At 36.9% G+C, this 26129-nt stretch overlaps 1 protein-coding gene across 9 annotated transcripts in view; it reads right to left on the bottom strand.

Moving 5' to 3' along the window:
* EPB41L1 (erythrocyte membrane protein band 4.1 like 1) overlaps positions 1-26129 on the bottom strand; it is a 193665-nt gene that overhangs the window by 16334 nt on the left and 151202 nt on the right. For 8 of the 9 annotated variants that reach the window (XM_083358640.1, XM_083358647.1, XM_083358642.1 and 5 more), the window contains 3 exons: positions 19992-20167; positions 17412-17548; positions 13811-14002 (listed from right to left, as the gene is read on the bottom strand). In XM_083358640.1, the coding sequence (XP_083214766.1) occupies positions 13811-14002; positions 17412-17548; positions 19992-20167 (505 nt within the window). Of the gene's footprint in view, positions 1-819; positions 928-10522; positions 10622-13810; positions 14003-17411; positions 17549-19991; positions 20168-26129 lie in introns of all 9 variants that reach the window. The other variant, XM_083358648.1, reaches the window with a different exon arrangement.

Raw genomic sequence — 26129 nt, 5'->3', positions numbered from 1 at the left:
GGAAGAGAAAAGGAGGAAAAAAGAAAGAGGAGAGAGGAAAAAAAAAGTTTAAATGAAAAAGGTGAAAGCCAAGATTGAATCTTTGCACATATTGCAGGAAAAAGCATTTGTCAATTTCACTGAGATCAAGTCAACATGGGTTTGGTGGGGTTTTTTTCTGGACCTTTATTATCTATACCTCACTTCAGTTTTTACAAGGGCTATCTCTCCTGAGGCAACATAACATTTGGATGAAAAGGGCTTGTGTTGTGAGTGCTCTCATCCTGTGGCTGAAAAGCCATCAGAGGAAGCATGTTTTCATGTTCTCCGTGTAGGATTTTAATCAGTGTAATTGACAAGAAAAATCAGAACAAAAGAGATGTCTCTTAGCTCTTCTTTGAGGACTGCACATTATACCTCTCAACTGCATTACAGTTTTTACTCAGTTGGCCCAATGGTTGTTTTTCAGCATAATATTAAAATATCATAGAATTATTCATTTACAAAACAAAATCTCTATTAGGTCCAAAAGTAATTTAAATCAATGAATAGGAGCCCTACTGAAATAAATATTACCTTTTGACCAGATTCTGGCATGTTCAGAGGTATGAGAAAAGGTATTTGAAACATAGATAGGAATATATTGATATATATTTATATATACAAGCATCAAATAGATCTACATAAATAAATATATATATATAATTATACATATATATATATAAATATATATAGCAGCTCAGTAAGCAAGAAGGAAGGGTGGGTGGTGCATGGCTCGCCATCACTTAGGTTGAGCTTTTACACCACAAACACAAGCAGTTAGTAAAACAGCACTGAGACCTGAAGGGCCACTGGAGGAGCAGCCTTTAAACTCTCTTCTTTCGGACAGGCTTTTACTGATAGGCCTGAAAAATCCTTTTCTTCCCAAGTTGGTTCTTGAAATTTGTTCTAGGTTAGAGAAAAGGGATTAGTTTTTATGGAGCAGAAAGGAGTCTGACTATTGCTTTACTGGAGTAGTGTGAAGCTCTTTGGTCTGCCAGCCAGCCGCTAGCTTGTCAAGAGCAGAAAAAGAAGGAGAGCTCACAAGCCAAGCCAGCAAGGGGATCAACATTAAAAGATGCAAAAAAGGAAGAAGCTGGAAGCATGAGAACGTGGCTGCTAGGAGTGTGCATGGGGGTATGGGCAAGGTATAAAGCTCTAGGCATGTCATCCCCTCCCACCCCTCCACTGAGCAATTCCATTCACAGTACTCTTGCCTACTTTCAAGTTAGCAGCTGGCATTCTCTAGGTAGCCAAATCTTTAGAAGTTTTCTCCCTCTCTCTCCCACACAGTAACAATTCAAAAGCTGATGGGCCAGGAGGTTTGCATTCAGTAACTGAGCCAGGTCTCACACACACATACAGAAAGGACAAGGGATGCAAGCAGCAGTTTTCAATCAATGGCCATGTTTAAAGCCATGGCACATGATGCATAAAGACGTGTCACACAACATGCTTTATGAACTTTCCAGTGGGACAGTTCATGTGGGAATTACCACAGCTTCTGCCAAAGTGATTTCACAGCCAGAATCAGGAGAAGCCAGTTCAGCTTCTCTTTCTCCTCCTTGCTCAGATCCAAAAGAAATGTCTTCTTTCCAAGATGACAGCTGAGATGGTTCTCCCTCACTTGTTCCTTGATTTTCAGCTAGGTAGACCATGCCTGATGTTTCTCCAAGGTCTTTTGTTTTGTCATCTGAAGGTTGCAAAGCCACTATTAATTTTGCACAGTTGTTTTCTAAAAATTTATCTTTGTGTATTTCTATATTTGATGAATCTTTTGGTATCTCACTGCCTGGACAACTATCGTGGAATCCTGTTAAGGTAACATCTGGTTCATCAGAAAGTACGCTGTACATTTCACCTTGTTCAAACATCCTAATTTTAGAAGCTATGGAGTTTTCTTTATTTGTTGCACGTCTAGGCTCAAATAAATCCTTTGAGCTCTCCGTGGATGAATCTGCATCTTTATGCCTTTGCGATGAAGCTGCACTATGCTCTGTTAGCTTGAGTTGTTCCAGATTGGGTTTTTGTTTATTTTGTGTAGGTTGCACAGGTTTCAAGTCCTGCTTTGTAGAATGAGGAGGTTGTGAGCATTCTTTGTTCCATTCAGGTGACCCAGTCTTAACAGAATGTGTAGTGTCAAGTTCTTCTTTTAAAAAAAAATGACCTTCCAATTCTGAAGGTTTAGAGCCAACTACAGAGGCAGACTTTGATAATATTTTATCCCTAGATGGCTGCTTCAAGCCAGAGGTTGAATCCAGAACTACTTCATCTAGATTTAAAGTTAAAATGATATCCTCTGACTTTGCAGTATTATCTTTGGTCAGCTCATCCATTTCACAGAGCTTATCTTTAGCAAAGTCCTTCCATTCTGAAATATTATTCTTAGCCACCTCTTCTAATTTTGGGAGTTCAGCCGATTCTTGGAATTTATATTTAGCCATCCCATTTATTTCATGAGGTTCATTTCTGTCATACTCTTCAGACTTGGAAGATCCATATTTAGCTGTTTCTCTCCATTCTGACATATGTGAATTTGATGGTTTATTTTTAGTTGAGTCTTCTGACAGGGTACACTTATCTTTTGTTATCTGCTTCTGTTCACTAGAATTAACAAAGGCTCCACTTTCCATTTGTTGTTTGTTTATGGCTAGACTTTTCAATTCAGTAGTTTCATCTTTGGCTGATAGCTCTGAGTCAGGAAGTTCATCTTTGGTGGAATCCTCAGATCTGAGGTATTTATTTTGGACTAGTTCTTGAGCATCTGATAATTTGTCCTGAAGAGGCCAACTTGAATCATGAGTCTTATCTTGAGCTAATACTGCTTCTTGTGATATATGTGAATCTCTAGCTGAAATTTCTGTAGAACAGAAAGGCTGCTGTTGCGAGGAATTCATGGGGGAATCCATATATTCTATGGCTTCCATCTGAAGAAGTATTTGAGTAGCTTCCATTTCTTCTAATGTATTTCTTTTGCTTTGATTTTCTGAAGTTTTTATTATCATGCTCTGTTCTCCTATGGCAGTATCAGCCTCCTTCTTATCATATTCTTTTTCCCCTCCTTGAAGTCTGCTGTCATCTCCTTTTTTATGCTCATAAGAAGGATAAACTGCTGCCCCTTTTGTGGAGGGTTCAGATTTTAACTGAGGCACTGATAATGGGATTATGGAATCCCTTTCACAGGCTTCATCTGTCGAAGAATATGCACTGCATTCCTGGTCACCTTTGATTCCATAATCATTTGACTCTATAGGAACACTTTCCCCTGAAATTGATGAATGAACCTCTTTTTCATTTGAAGACTGCTTAATAGAATGTATGCTTTTCTCATCTCTATTATCTTTCTTGGACTGCTCCGACTGAAGAATTGTTTTGCTGATATCTGACATTTCTTCACAATATGTGGGTAAGGGAAATGGAAGCATATTTTCTCTGTCTCTCTTTCCTATAACTGGGGCAAGACTAATGTTCTTCTGTATGTCTATTTGGTTTTCTTGCCTCGTGTCAAAGGCACAAATTTTTTTTTGATCAAGTATTTCTTTGGTCTCGTTATTTGCTTCATCTGTTTCTTCAGAACCCAAATAGATGATCCGTTCAGAAGCAGAAGAAGCCGTCTTATCACTTAGTTTCACCTTAGTTTTAACTGAGTCAGAATCTGAGGTATCCTGAAGATCTTCCTTTTCTGATAATTTCAAAGAAGTCCTATGTTCACTTAGTATTATTCTGTTTTCATTTTTTGGAGACTCTGAGTGAAAAGAGGCACATGTTGGCCTGTCTTTTGATTGGAGTGGGCCAGTAGGTTGCATATTTTTAGTGGAGGCTAGCACCACATCCTTTATTTCGTCTTTCTGTTCTTCTTTCTTCTCAGGTTCACAAGAACCAAATAGTGATGTCTCTGTTTTATTGCTTTTCTCTTCTCTTTCCCCAGTCAGGTTTTCTGTCTCAGAACATTTCTTTCTGTAATCATTCTTATTCTTATCATCTTCCCATAATGATTCAAAATCTTCTGGACTGGCAATCATTTTGGCTTTTCTGTGAATCTTTATTTTGCTTTCCTCATTTCCTTTTACCTCTTGCTTTGTTGCTGCCTTGACCACCCCTACTGCAGTGGGCCCTTTTGAGAAGTCCAAATCTGTTTGCTTTCCTGAGGCACCTGCACTTGATTCTTCCTTCTGGGTCTCAATAACTTGTTTTAGTGCTAGCTCTTCCAGCCCAGAAGTTCCTCTTTCTATAAAAACCCAATGCTCTGAGCCCTGCATTGTAATTGGAGCAAGAAAAATTAGCATTAAACATAAATTACTCAGATAGATGATAATTAAATAGATAACAAAGATCCTGACAGCATTCATGCATTATTGAACAGGAAAGTACATAAATCTTTATCAACTGGATGGTAATATCTCAAAGTTGAGATCAACTGAGAATTAAATTTTAACAAGTACGTTCTCTTCCAGTTGCTAAGATCTGAAAATATGCCTAACACCATTGTAACAGTATCATTTGATTACTGTAGTTTAAAGCAAACAATTTTGACCAATTGTGCACTAATATTTTGAATTACCGTAAATGATCTTAGAGTACTTTGGTAAGTTTTGGAAATGAACAACAGTACTTTTATAAATAGTTTGCATTCTGTTAAAGCTTTATATGGTTTCAAAGTATTTTGTTAGCTAAGAGATATACAGGAGTGTTTGAAAGGTGGTTTTTAATTACAAATATGCTTACAGAGAGTCTTCTGATGGCATATATATGCATTTGTGCATCTACTTCCAATTGTATGATATACAAAATGCTTATTTGAATATCAAATATTATTTGAATATCAAAGATTGAATATAGTAGAGAATCATCAATACATTCAGCATCAATTTAACTATAACAGTTTCTTTTTTACAATGTTACTTTAACATGAACACCAAGGCTTTTTGTATGCATATCCTCATCTTATTTGGTTTGTTGGTGCTAGATTCGGGTCATAGTTAATAGAAAATAAATAAAAACAAAAAGTAACTGAAATAGGAGATATAGGTTAATTATATTTAAAATAAGTTCCACTTAAATTATATACTGAGTAAACAGATCAACTTAAAGCATAACAGTCATCTGATGTGTTTCTGGATTTCTCTAGAGGTTTGTTTGTACCTCATTTTCAAAACAACAGTGCACACCTATAGGAAATTAACAGATCAAAGCGAATCCCTTTAATCTACTGAATCAAAAGCAAACTTTTAAAATGAAAGTATTTTGAAAGATTGCACTAAAATAGCAAATAAAATGGAAGGTATTTTGCAAAACTAAAATTATAAATCACAATTAGAGCTTCACATGATATTCCACTTCTCTGAGGAAACCTGAACAAAGTCATCAATTTATATCCAGAACATTTATATCCAAACCAGTTCAGTTCAGGAAAAAACACACTGGTTTAGGATTAGGAAGACAAAATTAAGAAAGTAAGTAAAAACACAAAGTTTTTTTGCTTAAAAAAGTGACAACAGAGAAATAAGAAGCCTGGAACATACCACATGGAAGCAACAGTACCAAACTGCTTAAATCTATGTTTTTCAACCTCAGCAAGTTCTGGGGATTTCAACTCGCAAGATTCCACAGCCAGCATGGGAGTTGAAGTCCACATATTTTAAAGGTGCAGAGGCTGAGAAACTTTGGCTTAAATAATAAGGATGCTTTGCAGCTATTGGATACTTTTGTGTTATTTAGACCCATCACCATCATAACACATTCAGCTAAAATTAAGTCATCTCTATGTAACAAACATATGCAAAGAGCAAATACTGACTGAAGAGTGGTAGAAGAATGAAGAATAACTAAGAATTAGAATGTTACTCTTATGTATTTTGTTTTATAATAACAACACCAGGCAGACAGCAGACCATTCTTTACTAGTTAAAATGTTTTATCTGCTTAAAAATGTTGATTAATACCTAAGATGAAAACTGCAATAACAGGATCGTGTAGGCAACATCACAAAGGCCTATATTTTGCAAATCTTCCAATTGTAAATCTAATATCATGTGCCATGCTATGGTATATAACCAACAGCCTAACAGGTACATTATAGTACAATTCATTATTGTATGGGGAAACTTGGCACTCTCAATATCTCATCTGTTAGACACTACTTCTAATACTTCTATTAGTATTTTCCTAATACTACTTCTAACCCTAACATGCCTCCTGGTTTCTTTTGCTTCTCTAGAACAGTCACAAATAATTACACAGAGTATGGAATTATCCCATACTCTGAGGAATTGTTAATTGTTAGGCAAAGCAACTTTCTGCTGGCTTCCCACAATCAAAATCAGTGGGGAAACCAGTAGGAAGTTGCAAGTCCCAAGTTGGCAGACAGATAAGTGGCTACTGCCCAGCGGCAGAGGATGTGAGTGAGTGAGTGTGAAGGTCAGAAATGGTGTACAGGTGTGTGTAAGAATCAAGGCACAAATCAGGAAGGGTGTGCAAGGGTGGATGAGACATGTGGCATAGATCAGAGAGGACTGAAAAGAGTGTGCAAGTGACTGGTGTGGTGCAAAAGACTTACCTCAGTGACTTGCAACCTTCCCTGCTGGCTTCCTCCTTGACTTTCTGGGGAAGCCATCAAGAAAGAATTCAAATAGCAATTATATGAGTCCCAGTTGCTGTTGTTAACCAAATTCCAGTCATTAGGCAAGACAAATTCCTGCTGGTTTCTCACAACCAAAGTCACTGGGGAAGCCAGTAGGAAGTTACAAGTATCAAGCCACTAGGCAGATAAGTTGTGGCTGCTGGATGAGGGAGGGTGCAAGGGTGTGTGCAAGAGGCATGGTGCCAGTTGGGGAGGGTGCATGAGAGATCAAGGGGGTGCATAAGAAGTACAACATGGTTCAGGGAGAGTGCACGAGGTATGCAAGTAGCCGGCATGGCAAGCTAGGGAAGACTTACTCCAGTGACTTTTGACCCTCCCTTCCAACTTTCCCATTGGCTTTCTGGTGAAGCCGACAAGGAAGGTTGCAAATAGTGATCACATGATTCTGGGCTAAGTGCGAACTGGTTGCCAGGTTCCCAGATTATGATCATATGACCACAGGATTACTGAGATAGCTGGAATTCCAAAGACTGGTCATAACCACCATTCGTTCAACGTCATCATAACTTTGAATGTTGCTGAACGAATGGTCCTAGGTTGCGGATCTCCTGCAATTAAAAACAAAGTGAATTTAGAGTAAACCCAGTACTTCCTGGAATAGTTACATGGATATGCCCAATGTATCAGAGTTCATATGAGAATCTGATGAATTATATTACTTGATTTTTACATTTTTAAATCTGCATAAGAAGCCACAAGTATTACAGAATGATGTACCAAGCTATAAAAATATTACGTAAAGTATAACCTAATTTTTAAATTCAACTTTGCTTTGCATAATAGCATTTTAGGTTAGGCACAGATTGGTCTACAGGTAGTCTTCGATTTATGACCACAATTGAGTCCAAAATTTCTATTGCTAAGCAAGTCAGTTGTTAAGTGATTTTGCCCCATTTTACAACCTTTCTTGCCACAGTTATTAAGTGAATTGCTGCAGATATTAAGTTAGTAACACAGTTGTTGAGTGAATCAGCCTTCCCCATTGACTTTGGTTGGCAGAACGTTGCAAAAGAGGACCAAATGATTCTGGGACACTGCAACCGTCATAAATATGAATCAGTTGCCAAGCATCCAAATTTTGATCAAGGGCCCATGGGGATGCTGCAATGGTTGTAAGTTTGAGAACTGATCATAAGTCACTTTTTTCAGTTCTGTTGTAACTTCAGTCACTAAATGAATGGTTGTAAGTTGAGGACTACCTGTACTTCTATTCAGAGTATGTTTGTACAAATTAATCTGTGTAAAGCCATCCCAAACATGCTTATTTATATACATGTTTTTATATCACTAAGTGTTCAGATCTATAGTTTGCTACAAATACATAACAAAGAACTGTATTGCAATATTTAAAGGCTGCAAAATTTGTTTAAAAGCTAAATTATTACCCAAATATTAATTTAATATGTATGGCCAAGAAATTTCATACAAGAATTAATATAAATTCCTATCTCTCAATTGATAGGAATATAACAGTTATTTTCTTCCATATCCCTTAACTTTGGGGGGAAAACTCCCACAAATAAGATGTATATTACTTATCTTCCTTTGTTCATGTAAATAAATACACTGAGTTATATAATTAAAACTGTGCATCTTAACCGTGTAACTGAAATTGACAGTTGTCTTGGGTGAAAGTAGCTGGTCAATCCTAGTAAATCCTAATTAAATAACAGCATTTATATTGGCAGTTTAAAATGATAGTTTAAATTATTGTTATCTTAATGTACATGTTTATCTACAACTGTGGTTTATGAACCACAATCATCGTCTGGAAAATATACTAAGCTAAAAATGAAGCATATTCTGACACAATATGAATAAACCAAATCAATATCAATGTGCTGATAGGTACTGATTGTTTGAAAGACAGGTTTAATAACAATGACCAGTTTCTTTTGATTTTGGCTTTGTATGATTGAGAACCAGGTCAATTTGTAATTTGTGAAACAAGTTTAAAAACCTTGGTTTAGCAGTATGTGTGAACAAAACACATTAAAGCAGTTTAACTGCTTGGTACTCCATAATGTAACTGTTGATTCCACTTCTCTATAATCTAACTTTTGACCACAGTGATGTTATTAAAGCTCTATATATTTCCTTGGGAGGTGGGGGGGCACATCTCCATCTATGCCAGGGGTGTCAAACTGCCAGCCCGCGGGCCAGATGCGTCATGCAGAAGCTGCGCCCACTCCATTGCCAGCAATGGCAAAATCATCCCAATGCATTGTGCGACGTCACGTGACGTCGCGAGTTTGACATGTCTGATCTATGCTATAAACCGCAATCAGAACTCATAAAAGTTGTCAATTACTTACTTTCAATTCTAAGATAAGATGCAATGCTTAGCATAGCAGATGGGGAAGTAGCTTTGATAATGCTGCCTTTGAAAGTAATTATTGGACCAGACCACAACACCATATTTCAAAATCTGTGCCATAATGTAACTGCCATGCCACAATTGACACAAGTCACTATATTTGACAGCAGGTGAAGTAACAGAATTTTCTAACTACTCTATATTCCGGTACTTTGTTTAAGTCTATGCATCAAAATTTTAACCACATCTCTTATATTTTCATAACCAACTTAGGTTATAAAAGTGAATGAGATAATATCTATCTGGAAATTTAAGATTTAGCTTTCTTTTGTTAATAGGACAATTCAGAAAACAGAACAGCCTTGCTACATTGTGGTAAGGCTGTTCACTGCCTCTGCCACCAGATGTCTCAGATTTTATTTGTCTGAATACAACACCACTGTAGATATAACACCTCTGTGGTTAAGCATAGGAAAAACAAACTGACCAAAATGGATGTCTCCTTCAATGAGGAAAGGTCACGATGTTTACATGCTTGAAATACTCAAGTGTTTCTAAAGCATTTGTTATATTAATACTTTTGTATTTGATAGCATTGGCCAACTTTGAAATAATACACTTTATTTCAGTGCTCTGCAGAAGAATTTCCTTTGTTGTGTAGGCTTATACTTATCCAGAAAGGGCTGCTGTATTCCTTGAAACATACTGAGTATCATTTTAAATGAAAAGCACATACTGTAGTTTTTAATTGTGCCCAGAGATATCTAAGTCAGATCATCAGTCTGGCAAAAGTTCTTCAGAATTCAGACAATATTTAATAAACCTACACTCACAACTTTTTCCAAGCAAAATACTGGTCTACTCCTGAAGTTGGTCTTAGTCCTATATTCTATCACAGCGGTCAATGAAATGCCTTTACAGAACCTGCAGAAAGGAAATGGAGGCATACATCTCTCCTTTCGTTTCCCTAAACTGATATTTGGATACATGGTGCTATTCTCAATTGAGAAATTTGAAAAAGCAAAAAAGAGGTGCACGTAATTTGCAGAGCTCACTACGGATTCTTGCACCTCCCTTAACTGGGAACCAGATACAGTACCACATTATCTTTCACTGAAGTACATTTTTGTGCAGTTTTCAAATACTGGTGGACTTTCCCGAAAGGCTGACATCAAAATCATTTGGAGACTTAAACCTTCCCATTCTGAATATAATATTTTGTAATAATTCATAACTTTTCTAGCATTCCTAGTAGCTTAGTTGCAGTGAGATTTTCCTGCGTCAGATAAATTCTAAATAAACCTGATTAAATGAACTTGGTTCATCATCCCTTAATAAACGTGATGATTGATCAACTGCCATGAATATCTCAAGCTTAAACTACAGTAAAAAATGCATCCTAATGACTTTAGAAGAGCTCAGCCCTTCGAAGACTTTAGCCCTTAGTAAGCGTGAGTAGTATTATAGCCTACATTTACTTCTAGGAAAGGAAACAAAAAGAGAAACAGGTATAGAAAAGACAGAGAAATTGAAAGAGTGGTGATAACCTCAGGAGAAGAAACAAGACTTTTCTGTATAAAAGATTCCATGATTAAGGCAGCTCCATGTTCAGATGACAGATCCTCTGGAGAATCCTCTTCTGACATCTATTTCAGGAGGGGAAACCCAAGACCCCCCAGGCAAAGAGATAGAGACAGAGAAAAGAGACAAGGGAGACACAGAAAAAGAGGCAGTAAATAAAGTATGGAGAATCACTCAATTTCCTGTTTATTTATCCTGAGCTAATCCTTTATCTAACTGTTTAGGAAAGGATTCTTTCTTTCAACTTCCATCTCCTCTCTGACAGCAATACAGATAGGCATTGCTTTACAATCAATTTTTTAGTGATTTAATTTTTTTAGTGATTTAAGTGTTCAAAGGTACAATGGCACTGAAAAATGTGACTTACGACCAGTCCTTGTGCATTCCCAGTAACTGATAAAAATTTGGTTGCCTGGCATCCGGTATGTAACTACAAGGGTTGCAGCCTCCTGTGGACATTGTAATAGTCATTTACGATCTTTCTAGCCAGCTTCTGGCCAGCAAAGTCAATAAGAAAAGCCAGACTTGCTTAAAGTTCACATGATTCATTTAACAACTGCATTGATTAGCTTAACAACCATAGTAAAAAGATCATAAAATTGGGTGCAACTCACTTAACAACCACCTTGCTTACCAACCTAAATTCTAATCTCAACTGTGATTGTAATTCAAGGACTACCAGTGTTAATCATGACGCAGCTACTGAACTCGGCTATTCTATTTTCTCGTTCTACTGGAACACTTGAACACAAGTTTTCACCTTGATTTCATACCAATGATCTTTGCTTTACTTTTTTTTATATAAGAATGCTTTCCCAATTAAGAGTTGAATTAGGCCCCACAGGACCAGCCATAAGAGTTGAGTTATATGTCTGCTAAGTTCACATTAAAAGCACCTTTCCTGCTGATGAAGGTCTATCTGCTTCAGGCTGAGTCCCAACCTTTCATTTGGAAAAATGAATCATGAAATGAAACCTGGAGAAGTAAAAAGACTTGGACCTGCTATGTGATGCAAACACATCAACGACTTGTGCAGCTTCCTTCACTGGTTAGGATTTTGTGCTTCCAATTTTCCTGAGCTCAAGTTTAATCTATGTTTCACCAAAAGAAACACCAACACCTTGCCCAATACTGTATTAGTAGGGATTATAAAATACTTTATGTCTCTACTCATGAAGAAACAACCAAGAACAAAGTTCATCCCTTTATGGTCAAACAAAGGCCAGTGGTTTATAAAAATAATAACTTGCTCACTAAATTATAAGATGTTTTCATTTAATAGCTGAATGTTTCATAAATATGTGATTTTCTGCAAAGTTAGCCTGCATTTTTAAGTAACAGCTACAGAGATTATTTCCAGCTGTGTTGAAGGAATGGACAGTACAGTCTTCTTCCAGGTTTCTTAATTTAATCTGAGTATCTCATAATATAGTAAGCCTGTACATGACTGGCTCGGTTATAATAAAAATAATTCTTGCAAACAGAGAAACACTACCTTCAGTATAACTGTCAAAATCATAGGGTTCACACCAAAATCTTGAGGGCCAACTACTATGTGTTTATGACTGTATTTTACAGTGTATAAGCACTGGAGTATTTTTTTTTATCAAGGTTAGGATGCAAATGGAACTAAATATAAATTCCACAATAAGAAGTTTCTCAAAAATTCTTTACACTAAATTTGAGTTTTACTGTTAAGAGATATCTTCACACAGATCCAAGATGTGTGGGCAAGAGAGTGCATCTACTATTAAACAAACACTGGGATTTTCTTTTTGTTTGCCTACTTTCAAATCCTGATGCATTCTAATTATGATATGGACTGATAGGCAATAGAGATATGTTTTAAGAATCTGTTTACCAGCAGAAGACTACCTTTAAGTAATTAAAACAATGCAAATTACTTTTCCTGGCACAAATTTCTGTGTGAGGATACATGAAGATAATTTAAAATTTTCCCATGCAAAAGGTAATGAAACTTTACTTTCAAAACAGTTCTTCTAAAAAATTAGTCTTAACATGATTCAGTCTTTTCACTCACTGCTTTATGGACACTCAACTGTCTTTTTTTTACAAGGGTACCACATGTACTTCCTACATGACAATGACTCATTGTGGGAACCATATTTGAAAAATAGTTCGCCATGCATTATTCTAACCTCATAGTCTACATTGCCATGATTCACATGGTAAATGGCTTTCATATTTAAGGAAGTCTAATAATATCTATGTATCTGTAATATGTTCGCCTACAATCATTTATATTTTCTAACTTACATGTGGCATTCTCATTTATGATATAATCTATTTGTTGTATTACCAAAATTTTATCTCTGCTTTATTTAATATTTTGCCTTTCAATTTAAGCCTTGCCTGCAAAGTCCTAAATTATTTTAAAAATCTTTTATTGGGATTGTATAATCCCTAAAATAGGCAATAAATAGTAGGCTGATATCTATATGTCAAGTAAGGAATGCAGACAGATGAAATTTGATTAGTGAGCATACGTATATTCCTAGGACCTTCTGTCTGCTTGCCTATAAAGAAAGGAATGATGAGATAAATTGTTATAATGCCCAAACTGAAATGCAGTTTGTCTTCCTTTATTAAAAGATCAGCCCAGCATAGTTGAGAGTTAAACACAATCATCTGATCAAAGTTTGGCAATCTTTGAGCCATTATTATAATGCACAACTTTACTTTCTCTAGTTCAATATGAATATTCATATTAAAGCCAATGCTTAGAGAAATATTCATAACATCATAATTACTAGAATAAATAAGAAAGGATCTTGTGGAGACAGCAAAGGGGATACGGTAAAAGGCTTCCCTGTCAAAATATTATTGAATGTTTACCTAAATCTGACTGTTACAATGTCAAAGCAGCAGAAGACAGAGCACTTGCAGAGTAAATAATCAAGAGATGTAATACTGCACAGTTTGATAGTATGGACAGGAGAAAAGCAAAAACATTAAGAGCCACCTTCTCCAATATCTTTTTTCTCAGATGTGTTGATTGTAACCCACATGCTGTCTGGAAATGATGGCAGCTCTAGTTTCAGTACATTTGGAAGGCAGGAAATTGAGGAAGGCTGTAGTAAGGATGGTTCTATTAAGCCACTAGTTAGATTAATTCTTCTAAATGGCAGAAGAATCAAGTACATAAAAATAAATAGCAAAATTGCATAATGCCAATATACATAATGAATATCTTTATATCATCAGAATAACAACAAACAAACAAACAAACAAACCTCATTGGCCTTCTCAGGGGTCCCTTTTGGTGTCTCATCTTCATGTTTGGGTGAAGAAGAAGCAGGTGAGGAAGGCAGCCTTCTATCCCGGTCTCTGTGCACAAGCTTGCTATTGGGTTCCTTCAGGGTCCGTTTCAACTCATTAATGCTGGCCTGGTGCTTTAGCAAAACATCTTCCGATTTGTCTAAAAACTTTTGGATGGAGAGGGGAAGGTAACTACTAAGGTGAGGGTTAGAGGAAGGAACATGAGTGGAGTGAGAGACAGTTGTGAGGTGGGAGCTTCAGAGTGTTTAGAATTGGAGGCCTTATTGCTAGAAAGTGAAGTCTCGACATAATAGACAATTTAAATCATTCAGCTACTATTTTAGGCCTGCCCATCCAAATGGATTTCATTTCCCATCATCCCTTGGCCAAGGAGGAATGGAGTTGATTATGGTTGTAATCCAATCCATTGGGAGGCAAGAAGGTTGGAGAAGACTGGCTTAGAAAGATTGAAATTTCTAAGATTGAATTAAAATATAAAATATAAGTCTTATCTTTCTGATTGTTCAGGATAAGAAAAACCCTACTTCTTAATTGCTATATAGGCTTCTACTATTCTTTCTTATCTAGAAACATGAGATTCTATAGTTTCTGTGAAGTCTGGAGATCATAATTCTAGAACTAGCAACTCATGGGCCAGGAGACAAACCTTGGCAAATGTGTTCTTAGCCACTGTTTACTGTCTCCTATAATAGTTTGTAACTAGAATTCTAAAGGAATGAAAAAAATGAAAAAATATTTAAATTGGGCCAAAGTAAACTGCAAAAAAGAAAAAAGGAATTCCAAAATAGGATCCACGTTTGCTGAGTATAAAGTGGGTTTCAGGATCAGCACTAAAAAATACTAATCCATTTCATGACAGTTTTTACTGTGGCTAAGTGAAGCTTCACTTCCTTGGACAGTGCAAACTAATTTAAAAAGAGGAAATATTCATGATTCCCATCCATTATGCCTAATTCCCCTCATTCAAGAGTGAGAAGAAGTTCACAAAAAATTGAGAAACAAGGAATGCATATCTCTGAAGCAGTTTGCCAATTGCCCCTTCACATAATGCTGATGGTGTAAATAAGGACTGTACAGGGTTCTAATAAAACATGCAGAATTACTGAATGATGAGAAAATATGGAGGGAATAGCCGGCGCTGAACTTCATGTGCTTGGAGAATATCTATATGCCAGAAGTCTGTGGAACAACCAGACTAATAATGAGAAATAGATTTGTAGCATAGTAAACTCAGATTGTAAATAAATTTATTTATTCTGAGTGTAGCTTGAATTTTGTTGTTACTCAAATTTGCCAAAATAAAAATAAAAACTTTTACATATAATTCAAAGGAATTTAAACCAGTTATCAGTTCTGCTGTAAAAACAAATAAAAATTTCCCAAGCTTTGATCTGCTTGGTGGGAACCATCTGCAGGTCATAAACTTTGTAGAACATTATAAACATGTTAATCGCTGCATGGAAGATATTGTAACCAGTTTTGGGGAAATACAGCGCTCCATTTCTCAAAGATCCTAACAATTACAGTATATACACAGCCTCATAAGGCTGATCATTAAAAAGAGGAAGTGAACAATAAAAGCAACTTTTTGATGTTGCTTTGCATATCTTGGCACTTTAGCCAATGACTAAAACTAAATCTCATTTTTAGTTCTGGCTTAAAGCTTTAAACATTCTGACCTGCAACTCATTTTTCTAAATTTGTGTCAAAGCTATGTCTGCATCTTCAGTAAGTATCTCCTTCCTGAAAATATCAAGGCCGGGGGAAAAAAAGAGGAACAGGGATAATAGAATGCCATGAAAGAACAGAAGAGTCAGTTGGATGACAAAATAGTTATGATTTCCTAGCAAGCAAGTAGCTGAAGTACTCTAACTTCTTGCTCACATGATAAGATGAAGGGAAATGCTGACTTAATGGGGTACAAGATGCAGTCTGTGTAGCATGGGTAAGATCCCCTCACTTCCACCCTGATCTGCATCTTGCATCCCATTAGGAAGGGGAACATACAATGTTGGCATTTCTTAAAAGATGAAAATTAGGAATGCAGTGATGAAAAACTAAAACATTCCAGAGAATACCTCCTGTTTGTGCCTTGGGGTGGTTTCTTGTTCCGTCTGGTAGCAAAAAAGAGGCAGGAGGGAGGGTAAATCAGTTAAGGGAACTCCTATAATAGGCTACATTGTTGCCACAATTTTAATTCAGGTATCAAGAAAATGACAAATCTTTGATGCCGCACACTTTCTATAACAGGCTGCCACCATCTTTATAGATGTAGGAAACCACTGGATTAATTGTATAGCATTGTATTAATCTATGCAGGCCTCATAACCTGCTTGATTTGCAATATGCATTTTGAATGAAATCTGCTGGCACACATTACGAAATGAATAAATTTGTTTACTTTACAGAACAGAAAGGGCAGGACTTTGGCAGTTCAAGAAGACATATCTACAATGATTCAGCAGGCATGGGCAGTATTCTTCACATGTCTGTTGATTCTGTTTATTTATCCCTGACATTGACAAAGACAATGGGAGTAACATCCAGCTACAGGATATTGAAGCAATAGGACACTAGAAGAATCCTACTTCATAGGAAGGACAGCACTCTTTGGAAAACACATATGGAAGACAAACTTGTCAAGACAGTTTCTTAATATAAAAAAAATCCCCATGATTACCACAGTATTTGCAATAGAGCGGTGCAGTGTCCTTGCTTATCCTTCTGGCTACAGTGAGGAAAATCAGGAAAATTCAGCTTTAAAAGCCCAAACTGAATGCTAGTGCTAACCACTGGTGGCACAGTGGTTAGAATTGCAGGCTAACTCTGCCCAGAGCCTGGAGTTCAGTCCTAATGGGGCTCGAGATTGACTCAACCTTCCATTCTTCCGAGATCAGTAAAATGAGGACCTAGATTGTTGGGGGCAATATGCAGATACTATGAACCACTCAGAGAGTGTTGTAAAGCACACTATGGAGCAGTCTAGATGCTATTGCTATTGCTATGCTTCTAAAACTGCTACTGACACACTGGGTGAATGTTTCCTGTGTCATGTCATGGAATAAAAGGCCAGTTTTCAGATTTCAGGATGACTGGTTTCTCCAAGGAACAAGATTCCAAAGATAACAGCAGTTTAATAATGGAAGTTAACAGTTTGCCTTTGGAAATTTATACTGGAGGCTGAACAGTATGATGACAAGTGCATGATAACTGCCAGTGGGAACTTATTTGTTATAAGACTGAGAAATATTCTAATAAATAGGAGATAATATAGATAGAAAATATTAATAATAACACTATTGTTTTCCACAATATTTTTGCATCTCCTAGACCAGGGGTGTCAAACTGCCGGCCCGTGGGTCGGTTGCATCATATGGAGGCCACATCCCACCCCAGCTCCAGCAATGCCAAAAAAAGTCACGATATGTCACAACACGTCACGTGACGCAGCAAGTTTGACACCCGTGTCCTAGAAGGAAGCTAAGATGCTTGCATATCAAGTGTAGAATCCTCCCTCCAAATGTAGATTAAATACAGTATAGGTGTACTTTGTACCTTTAACTCCTTGATTTTTGTTGGAGTAGTCACCTCCTCATCTTCAGATCTCGTCCTCCCCCTATACCTATCATCTTCTCTCTTGTCTAACTCTGCTCCATCGTGATTCTCACTCACTGAAGCTGGTCGGGAGAATTCTGCACAGGAGAGACAGAGAGAGAGAGAGGAAAAGAGAGAGGAGCCCTATTTTGTCCCATTGACTTTAGCTGAATATAAGCAAAAAATATTATTTCCAATGCCTGAAAAAGCTTCTAAAACTAAAGATCTTGTATTCAAGAATTCAAAAGCTCTTTTTGGGACATGGCTTAGGTACATAACATACAATGCCATAAAAATCAACTTTTAACAATCAAGTTTTAGTCTGATTCTTTCTTTGTATTCCTTTGATTTCTTAGGATTGAATTCCTTGATAATTCTAAAATGTTTCTATTTATCTACCTGTTACATAGCATTTTGTATAACAATTGGTTTGCACATTATTTAAATCATCCAGATGGAATGCTTTACATATGGTGGTTAGAAGTGAAAGGTATGGCATACTTCCTATATTTCAGACCTACAAAACATCTATATCCCTTGAATTTTATGAATACAGCTGTTCTCTATACAGGTAGTTCTTAAGTTACAACTGCAACTGGGACCAAAATTTTAATTGCTAATGATGCAATAATTAAATGAGCTATCATGTGATCAGACCCAATTTCACCACCATTTTCACTATAGTCATTAATCAAAAAACATGGTCAAGTGAATTACATTGTGAAGCTGGCTTCCACAATTGATTTTGTTGAAAGCTGGCTATCAATATCGCGAATTGGGATCATGTGACTACAAAATGCTGCAACTGTAACAAATGCAAGCTGGTTGCCAAGGATCCAAATTGCAATCAGATGGCTACAGGGATACTGCAACAAGCATAACTTTGAGGATGGCTCCTCTTGTTTTTTCCTAGGCTGTTATAACTATGAACTGTCATTAAAGAAGCAGTTGTAAATTGAGGAATTAAGAAGAATGTTTTGCAAAAGATAATTCCATTTATTATGAATAAGACTCATTATTTCTCACTGATACTACTGTTTCAGATACAATAACAAATGCTCACAATAAATGCTCTTCTTTGCTCTTTAAACTGAAATAAACCCACAGATAAATCTTTAAATCTTTTGAGGAGGTTGGCAGCTCTTCTCTCCAGAAACCTGAATTCCACCTTTATTTGATTTCTTAGTCTAAGACAGGGTTAGGCAACCTTGGCTCTTTTATGACTCGTGGACTTCAACTCCCAGAATTCCTGAGCCAGCCATGCTGAGGGGAAAGGGAGAGGTTTTCAAGCTGAGCCATGCTGGCTCAGGAATTCTGGGAGTTGAAGTCCATGAGTCATAAAAGAGCCAAGGTTGCCTACCCCTGGTCTAAGAGAACAATGCAATATGCAGGAGAACATCTAATTGCTAAAAGGAGAAAACTGGTGATTCTAAAGAAAGAGGGCAACAAGGGCTTCTTACGCCTCTTATGCCTTGGTAGCACAGAAAAGGTGCCCCATGATGCCCATTTTAGTATTGCCTACCAAGGACAGTGAGGTCATTGCATGAAGCATGGGATACACAGCTGTTACTCTACCATGGCTATACAAAAGGATAGAAGGAATGGGGCTACTTGTGGAACAGCTTCAATCTTCTTTCGCCTTTCACATTTGTTGATCTTCAAAGAAAAGAACCTGGAGTTGCTCTAGAGAATGTAATTTATAGAGAAGAAAACTCTCCCACCTACTTATAGAAAGGGAGTCTATTCCTGTCCAGAAAATTGTGAATAGAATTACTGTATATCAGTCTGGAGAGTTTGGGAGGGGGGGAAAATACCTTTTAGCTTCTCTCTTGAGTGCTTTTCGTTGAAAGAGTTGTGAACGTCAACATTGACCACATAATGAAAAAACTATGCTAATGGGAAGTTTTATGGGAAACTGTATCTAGTAGCTGCTCTGTATCATCTCTTGCAATTCATGTCTAATCACTGTTGGCAGGCTGATTGCCCAAAAGAGAACCCACCCATTAATCAATATCTGCATCCTTTTTCTAGCTAGAATCAAAGAGAGTGCATATGTCTAAGTGAGCTAACTGTATTGGGGGTATGGAGCAAAAATCCCAAAAGAGCAAATTTCTAAAGCCTGGAAACTATTTGTTAACTTTCAATTGCCTCCTTGTGCTGGCAAAGGAGGGCAGGTCTAAATCAGAGAGTTAATTATGGATAAGCCATAGCTTATCTTGTCTAGCTTACAGCCTTAGAATTTCTTAACAAATTCCCATCCAGGTACCAAGCAGTTTCAGTCTTCCTTGGCCAAAATAAGCCAAAATCTACTAGGTAGAGCCTTTTGCAATCCATTCATGCTTTCCCTATAGATCAACTGAAAAATCTTTCCACATCACTCTGGAGAAAAAAATGTTCTACATCTCACCAGCAAAAAATAATGTTGTGATTCTAGACTTCAACCTCCCACCCCACAGAATACATGGCTCCATACTTTGAAAAAAGCCTTCCTATACCCACCAAGGAACCAATCTCCCTCCCCCTCCCCCATTTGGGGCATACCTCCATCGAGGCTGCGAGACATGGTGTACCGTTTGCTAGAGGAACGTTCAAAGTAAGGGGCAGGACGATCAATCAAAGCGCTGGCTTGCCGAGTTTGAGCCTGTGTTCTCCCACTGTAGCGGAATTTGGAGCCCATTACTAGGAAGCCTTTTGGAGGAGGCTCAGGTGACACCAGCCTGCAGAAAGAAAACTGTAACAGGTAAGGATTCCTAACCTTTGAAGTTGTAAAATACGTTCAAAATTTTCAGAGTGTACTGTAGGTAGTCTCACCAGATGGTTGCCATGAGGAAGGGCTTGGCTGTGGACTCATGGCTACAATAGTGGATATGGTCAATCACAAACACTCATTTTCCTGAAGACAAACTGAGAGGCTCTGAAGGAACCTTACAACGTCTGTCTAACCATAGTTTTCATGGAAGAATTTCACCACACCATTTGTTTCCTTAAAAAACTGACTACAGTACTGCTTTCTTCTTTTCTGAGCGGGTTCACAAATTTCAACAGTAGTGCAAATCTAGTTACCCACTGTTTTGATTACCTAAGAGATATTATAAGAAATAATGAAAGCAAAGGAGAATGGCACTTAACTTTGAAGCATGACAACATGCCATTTATATAAATCATAATTTTAAATAATCAAAAGGGAGGAAAAGGGAAGGCAGGGAGCCAGGTGGGATTGAGAGGTGCCTGTTAGTATATCAGGTCTATAGTAGGCACATCAGGTTGGGAGCTAATTAAGCCAATGCAAAAATCACCATTGCTATATTCCATTTGGGAATAGAATTTTATTCAGCATTAAGACAAAAATTGCAAGTCTCTTTCTTTTCCAGACAAAGACCATTGAGTGAAATATGTGGCATCATATATATTTTAGAGCCAAGCCTCCCAAAAATAATTCAATATTCTCAATGATATAAGTAAGTTCTATGTATCATCTATAGTGATTTTTAGGGACCACATTTTTAATATAGCATTTTGAGTTTCCAGTCACTTTTTGAAGCTACAGTTTTAATGTATGTATCTTTCATTCTGCCTTGCAAAGATTTTTTTTAAAATCCCATTTATATCCCGCCCTTCTCCGAAGACTCAGGGCGGCTTACAATCTAAGAAGCACAAATCAATGTGCTTAGCAATAGCCTTCATTCTATGTATATGCCTGCTTATTAGGGCTTTCGCCGCCCCCCCCCCCAGCGGCATTTTTACAAAGTCAGCTTATTGCCCCCAACAATCTGGGTCCTCATTTTACCTACCTCGGAAGGATGGAAGGCTGAGTCAACCTTGAGCCTGGTGGGACTCGAACCTGCACTAATTGCAGGCAGCTGGTGTTACTTAAGGAGGCCTTAGCCCACTGCTCCACCAAGGCTCTTGAGGCTCTTTGAGCCTCTTTTAAATACCCTGAGATGATAGATATCTAGTTTGTGTTCCAAAATGCAGGAAAGAGAAACATTGCTTTTAAATGTTCCAGGAAGTTGGGAGGAAAAAGCTGCAAACTTTTCCTGTGGGTTAGTTTTATGAGTCTTCCAATTCCTATCATGATTATTGCAGTTTGATAAGATGCAATCTAAGAATTCTACTTCTTTGGTCACCTATTAATTTCTCTACAAAGTCTAAAAAGTTCTTATGTCTCAAGACAATATAGCTATACTATGTCAGCTTCCTAGATATCTATTATTCATTCTAAAAAACTGAATCTTCTTATCTCACTGATTGACTGTGCTTTCCACTCTTTAGAGAGGCTTATAACATTTTTATTTATAAGGAAACTTATATATAACAGAACCTTTTCTTATTTCAATTTATTTGATAATTTGTGGCCAAATGGAATGCAACACTGAAAATTCTTACCATCCCACGAAAAGGAATTTTTTATCTAACTACTATAACACCTACACATACAGGGCAAACATACAAAATAGCAGGAAAGTTTATTTCAGACTAAACAAATTTTCTGTTTCAGAATCAGAAATATATCAAGAGGATAGTAATAAAGACTATTTGAAAAAAAGGAAAAAAATTGCTGGAGTAGCAGTAGTTCAGTAAATGAGACCCCATACCTAAAGACCAAATTTTTATGCAAGGAGTTACTTAGCTTTTCCCTTTTTCTTCTTTCCATAATAATTTTATTAAAAGTTACAATGGAAAGATAAAAGACTAATTCAAACTAAGAAAAATATAAAAAAGAAAAGAAAAATGCAAAGATAGAAAAAAGAAAAGAAAAAGGATATATAAAAGACAACTCCCCACTTCCTCCAGAGAAGTATAAACAACTTCAGTAACTTGATGCCTTTTCTAGTATTCAATTAAGAAATACTAGAAAATTCTCTCATTAATAATTCAGTTATAAAAACTCATCACTCAGTTCTAATCAGCTACTATCTATTAAGAACTAAAAATACTAACATATACATATTGACTTCAAATAAATGTCTTTTATAAATCAACATTACTAAGAAATAAAGCAAAAGGAATATATCCGCATATATAAACAGATCTTTAAAATCTTGTCATTGAGTCCTGATCAAAAAGAAATTTCATTAATAGCTACCAGGAACCACAATATATACAGTTTACTTTTAAAAAGCTTGATCTTTAATCCCATCAAAGTCCTGCAAGTTGGTTTCCTATCATCATCATCATCAAGTTGGAAGGGACCTTGGAGGTCTTCTAGTCCAACCCCTTGCTCAGGCAGGAAACCTAATAGCATTTTAGACAAATGGTTGTCCAGTCTCTTCTTAAAAACTTCCAGTATTGGAGCATTCACCTTCTGGAGGCAAGTTGTTCCACTGGTTGTTTCTCTCCTTGATTAGTTTCCATCCATTGCTTCTTGTCTTGCCTTCAGGTGCTTTGGAGAATAGCTTGACTCCTTCTTCTTTGTGGTAACCCCTGAAATATTGGGACACTGCTATCATGTCACCCCTAGTCCTTCTTTTCATTAAACTAGACATACCAAATTCCAGCAGCCATTCTTTAAATGTTTTAGCCTTCAGTCCCCTAATCATCTTTGTTGCTCTTCTCTGCACTCTTTCTAGAGCAGACATGTCAAACTTGCAACGTCACGTGATGTCACACAACATATTGGAGTGGTTTTGCCATTGCCGGCAATAGGGTGGGCACGGCTTCTGGATGACGCATCCAGCCCGTGGGCCGGCAGTTTGACACCCCTGTTCTAGAGTTTTAACTTCTTTTTTACATTGTGGCAACCAAAAATGGATGCAGTATTCCAAGTGTGGCCTTACCAAGGTGTTATAAAGTGGTATTAACACTTTACGTGATCTTGATTCTATCCCTCTGTTAATGCAGCCTAGCACTATGTTGGCTTTTTTGGCAGCTGCAGCACACTGCTGGCTTACATTTAAGTGATTGTCCAACTAGGACTCCAAGATCCCTCTCACAGTTACTACTATTGAGCGAGGTACCACCTATACTATACCTGTGCATTTAGTTTTTCTTGCCTAAATGTAGAACCTTACTTTTTTCACCATTGAATTTCATTTTGTTAGATAGCACCCAATGTTCAAGTCTGTCCAGATACTCCTGTATCTTAAGCCTATCTTCTGGAGTCCTGGCTATTCCTGCCAGCTTGGTGTTGTCTGCAAACTTGATGAGTTCCCCATCTATCCCTTCATCCAAATCATTGATGAAGATGTTGAAGAGCTCTGGGCCCAGAACAGAGCTCTGGGGCACCCCATTACACATTTCCCTCCACGTAGATACAATTCCATTGAGGACCAGACACTGAGTATGATCAGTCAGTCAGCTACAAATCCATATGGTGGTGATGCTGTCTAACCCACATTTTCTATCTTATCAAGTAGTAGGTTGTGGTCTACTTTATCAAATGCCTTACTGAAGTCCAAGTAAGTTATATCCACAGCATTCCTCTGGTCCACTAATTTTTTCACCTGGTCAAAGAATGCAATAAAAATTTTCTGGCATGATCAGTTTTTGACAAACTCATATAGGCTTTTGGTAATGACTTTGTTTGCCTCTAGGTGTTCACTGATTTGTTGCTTGATTATATTTTCCAGAATCTTCCCAAGTATTCAGGTCAGGCTGACAGGTCAGTAGTTTCCTGGATCCATTTTTTTTTCCTTTTTTGAAGATGGGAACTACATCAGCTCTTTTCAAGTCCTCTGGTAGTTCCCCAGTGCTACAGGATCTTTGAAAGATATAGTTCAGTGGTTCTGAGATCACATCTGCCAGCTCCTTCAGAAGTCTGGGGTGTAATCCATCTGGTCCTGGTGATTTGAATTCATCTAAGGTGGACAGGTGCTCACTTATCATTTTCTTGCCTATCTTAACTTGTGTTTCTAATCTGTTTTTTACAGTAATGTTTTTGATAGGTTGGACTGTTTTTTCCCCTTTGTGTAAAGATGGATGCAAAAAACCAGTTAAGTAGTTCTGCTTTCTCCCTGTTGCTTGTCACCTTCTTGCCATTTTCTCCCATATCATTTTCTCTTTGGTTTTTTTTCCTTTCCAGGAAATCATCTTTGTAAATCCGAAATAAGAAAAGCTTTCCAAATCATTTTTCTGATTTATTATTTGTATGTCCCCTTTAGTTATTAAGACATTGACTGGTTCAAATGTATATCTATTGTGGTAGCCTTTTCCATACCACTCTTGTAGTCTGACACTTTTACATGCATTTTCATCTCCACATTCAAATTTGTTTTATCTAACAAAATCTGTTTTTTTTCTATAGCCAGTTTCATATCCATTTTTATAGTATCAAACAGTATTGTAAGTAAATTCTGAGTATATTGTTCCCAAACAGCCTTAATTTCTTCTATAGTCAAATAATATTGTTTTACAGTATTTAATGGTCATCTTCTCTTTTAATTGTGACCTTTAGTTCTCTCTGTTCCCTCTAGTCAAACCTTCAAAGTCCCCTGTTATATGATTATTTTCCAATAAACAACTTTCTCACAGAAGGATTTTTTACAATTAATTTTAAAATCTTAAAACATTCTTTTATAAAATGTTAAACATCCCATAGGAAATATTCCTTCAAATCCATTTAGTCCTTTAACTTGCCAAAATCAACATTTTCATCCCTCCCTTTTGTTGTTGTTCAAAAATTTAGTTTTTCTTTTTCATCTTTAAAGTTACACAAAATGTCCTTCATCTAGAGTAGAAGGAAATTCTCCTGGCATGATGAATATTGTTCTCAGAGGTTCTTAAGAACCAGAAAATCATTATTAAGCAACTTCCTAAAGTATTTGAAGTAGGAGAATTCAGTGTCCATTTGAAGGTGCTGAACCATAACCTAGGCAGGATGATTTCTCCCCCACCCACAACTGAGCTCTCAAATCCTTTCGAGATCACAATTTCACAATTTCTTTGCAGAGGGGCTCTGAATGGAGCAAAGAAATAATCCTAGCACTCTCTTTGACCTTGAAAGATGTTCCAAGGAGCTGATCCACTCACTGGCTCCCCTTTCTCCCATGGCCATTTGCTCTGCTCTTGAAGTGCCATCTTCAATCCGCTACTGCTCACTGGCAGTCTCCATTTTTTCCCTTCTTCCTTAGGTCTTTTTCTTAAACTATGAATATGTGGAATGTACCAAGGCCAAAATATATATCTCTTGCTTTATTGTCATGTTGCTGGATTCTTCTGTTTTCAAACTTTATTTTTTGCCATTTCATCAAATTGATACAAAAAATATAGAATTTTACATTTTAGTTGCAATTGTTGCAAGAAAAATCAAAGCATTCAATTAGTAAACATAATTATCATTTAAGTTATGCATTTGAGCAGCGTACTAAACAACTGTATGAGCCACAGAAAACAAAGATAATCTATATAATCTTTCTAAAATAGCAAAGTGGACTTAGTTCAATAAACGGTGCTTTGAAAACAAATAGTTCATACTCATTTCTCCCAATTGCTTTTTTTTCCTGGAAAGGGATGTGGAACAAAGGCCACATTTGTAAATAGGTCTCATTTGAACCCATTGTATTGGTTCTGTATGCTATTATCTGCTGATACAGCTTTTGGGGAAAGATAATTTATACTGTATTTCTATAAATATATCCACTGTTATAGGCTGTGCTAATACGATAGCATCTGCTTCCAAACATCTGTTATTTTAACAGCACAAATATGGAGTTTGTATAAAGCCCTGAAGGAAGTTTTTAA

Source organism: Vipera ursinii, assembly GCF_947247035.1.
Source record: "Vipera ursinii genome assembly, chromosome: 3".
Lineage (NCBI taxonomy): Eukaryota > Metazoa > Chordata > Lepidosauria > Squamata > Viperidae > Vipera > Vipera ursinii.
This window is presented reverse-complemented; position numbering and strand designations above follow the sequence as displayed.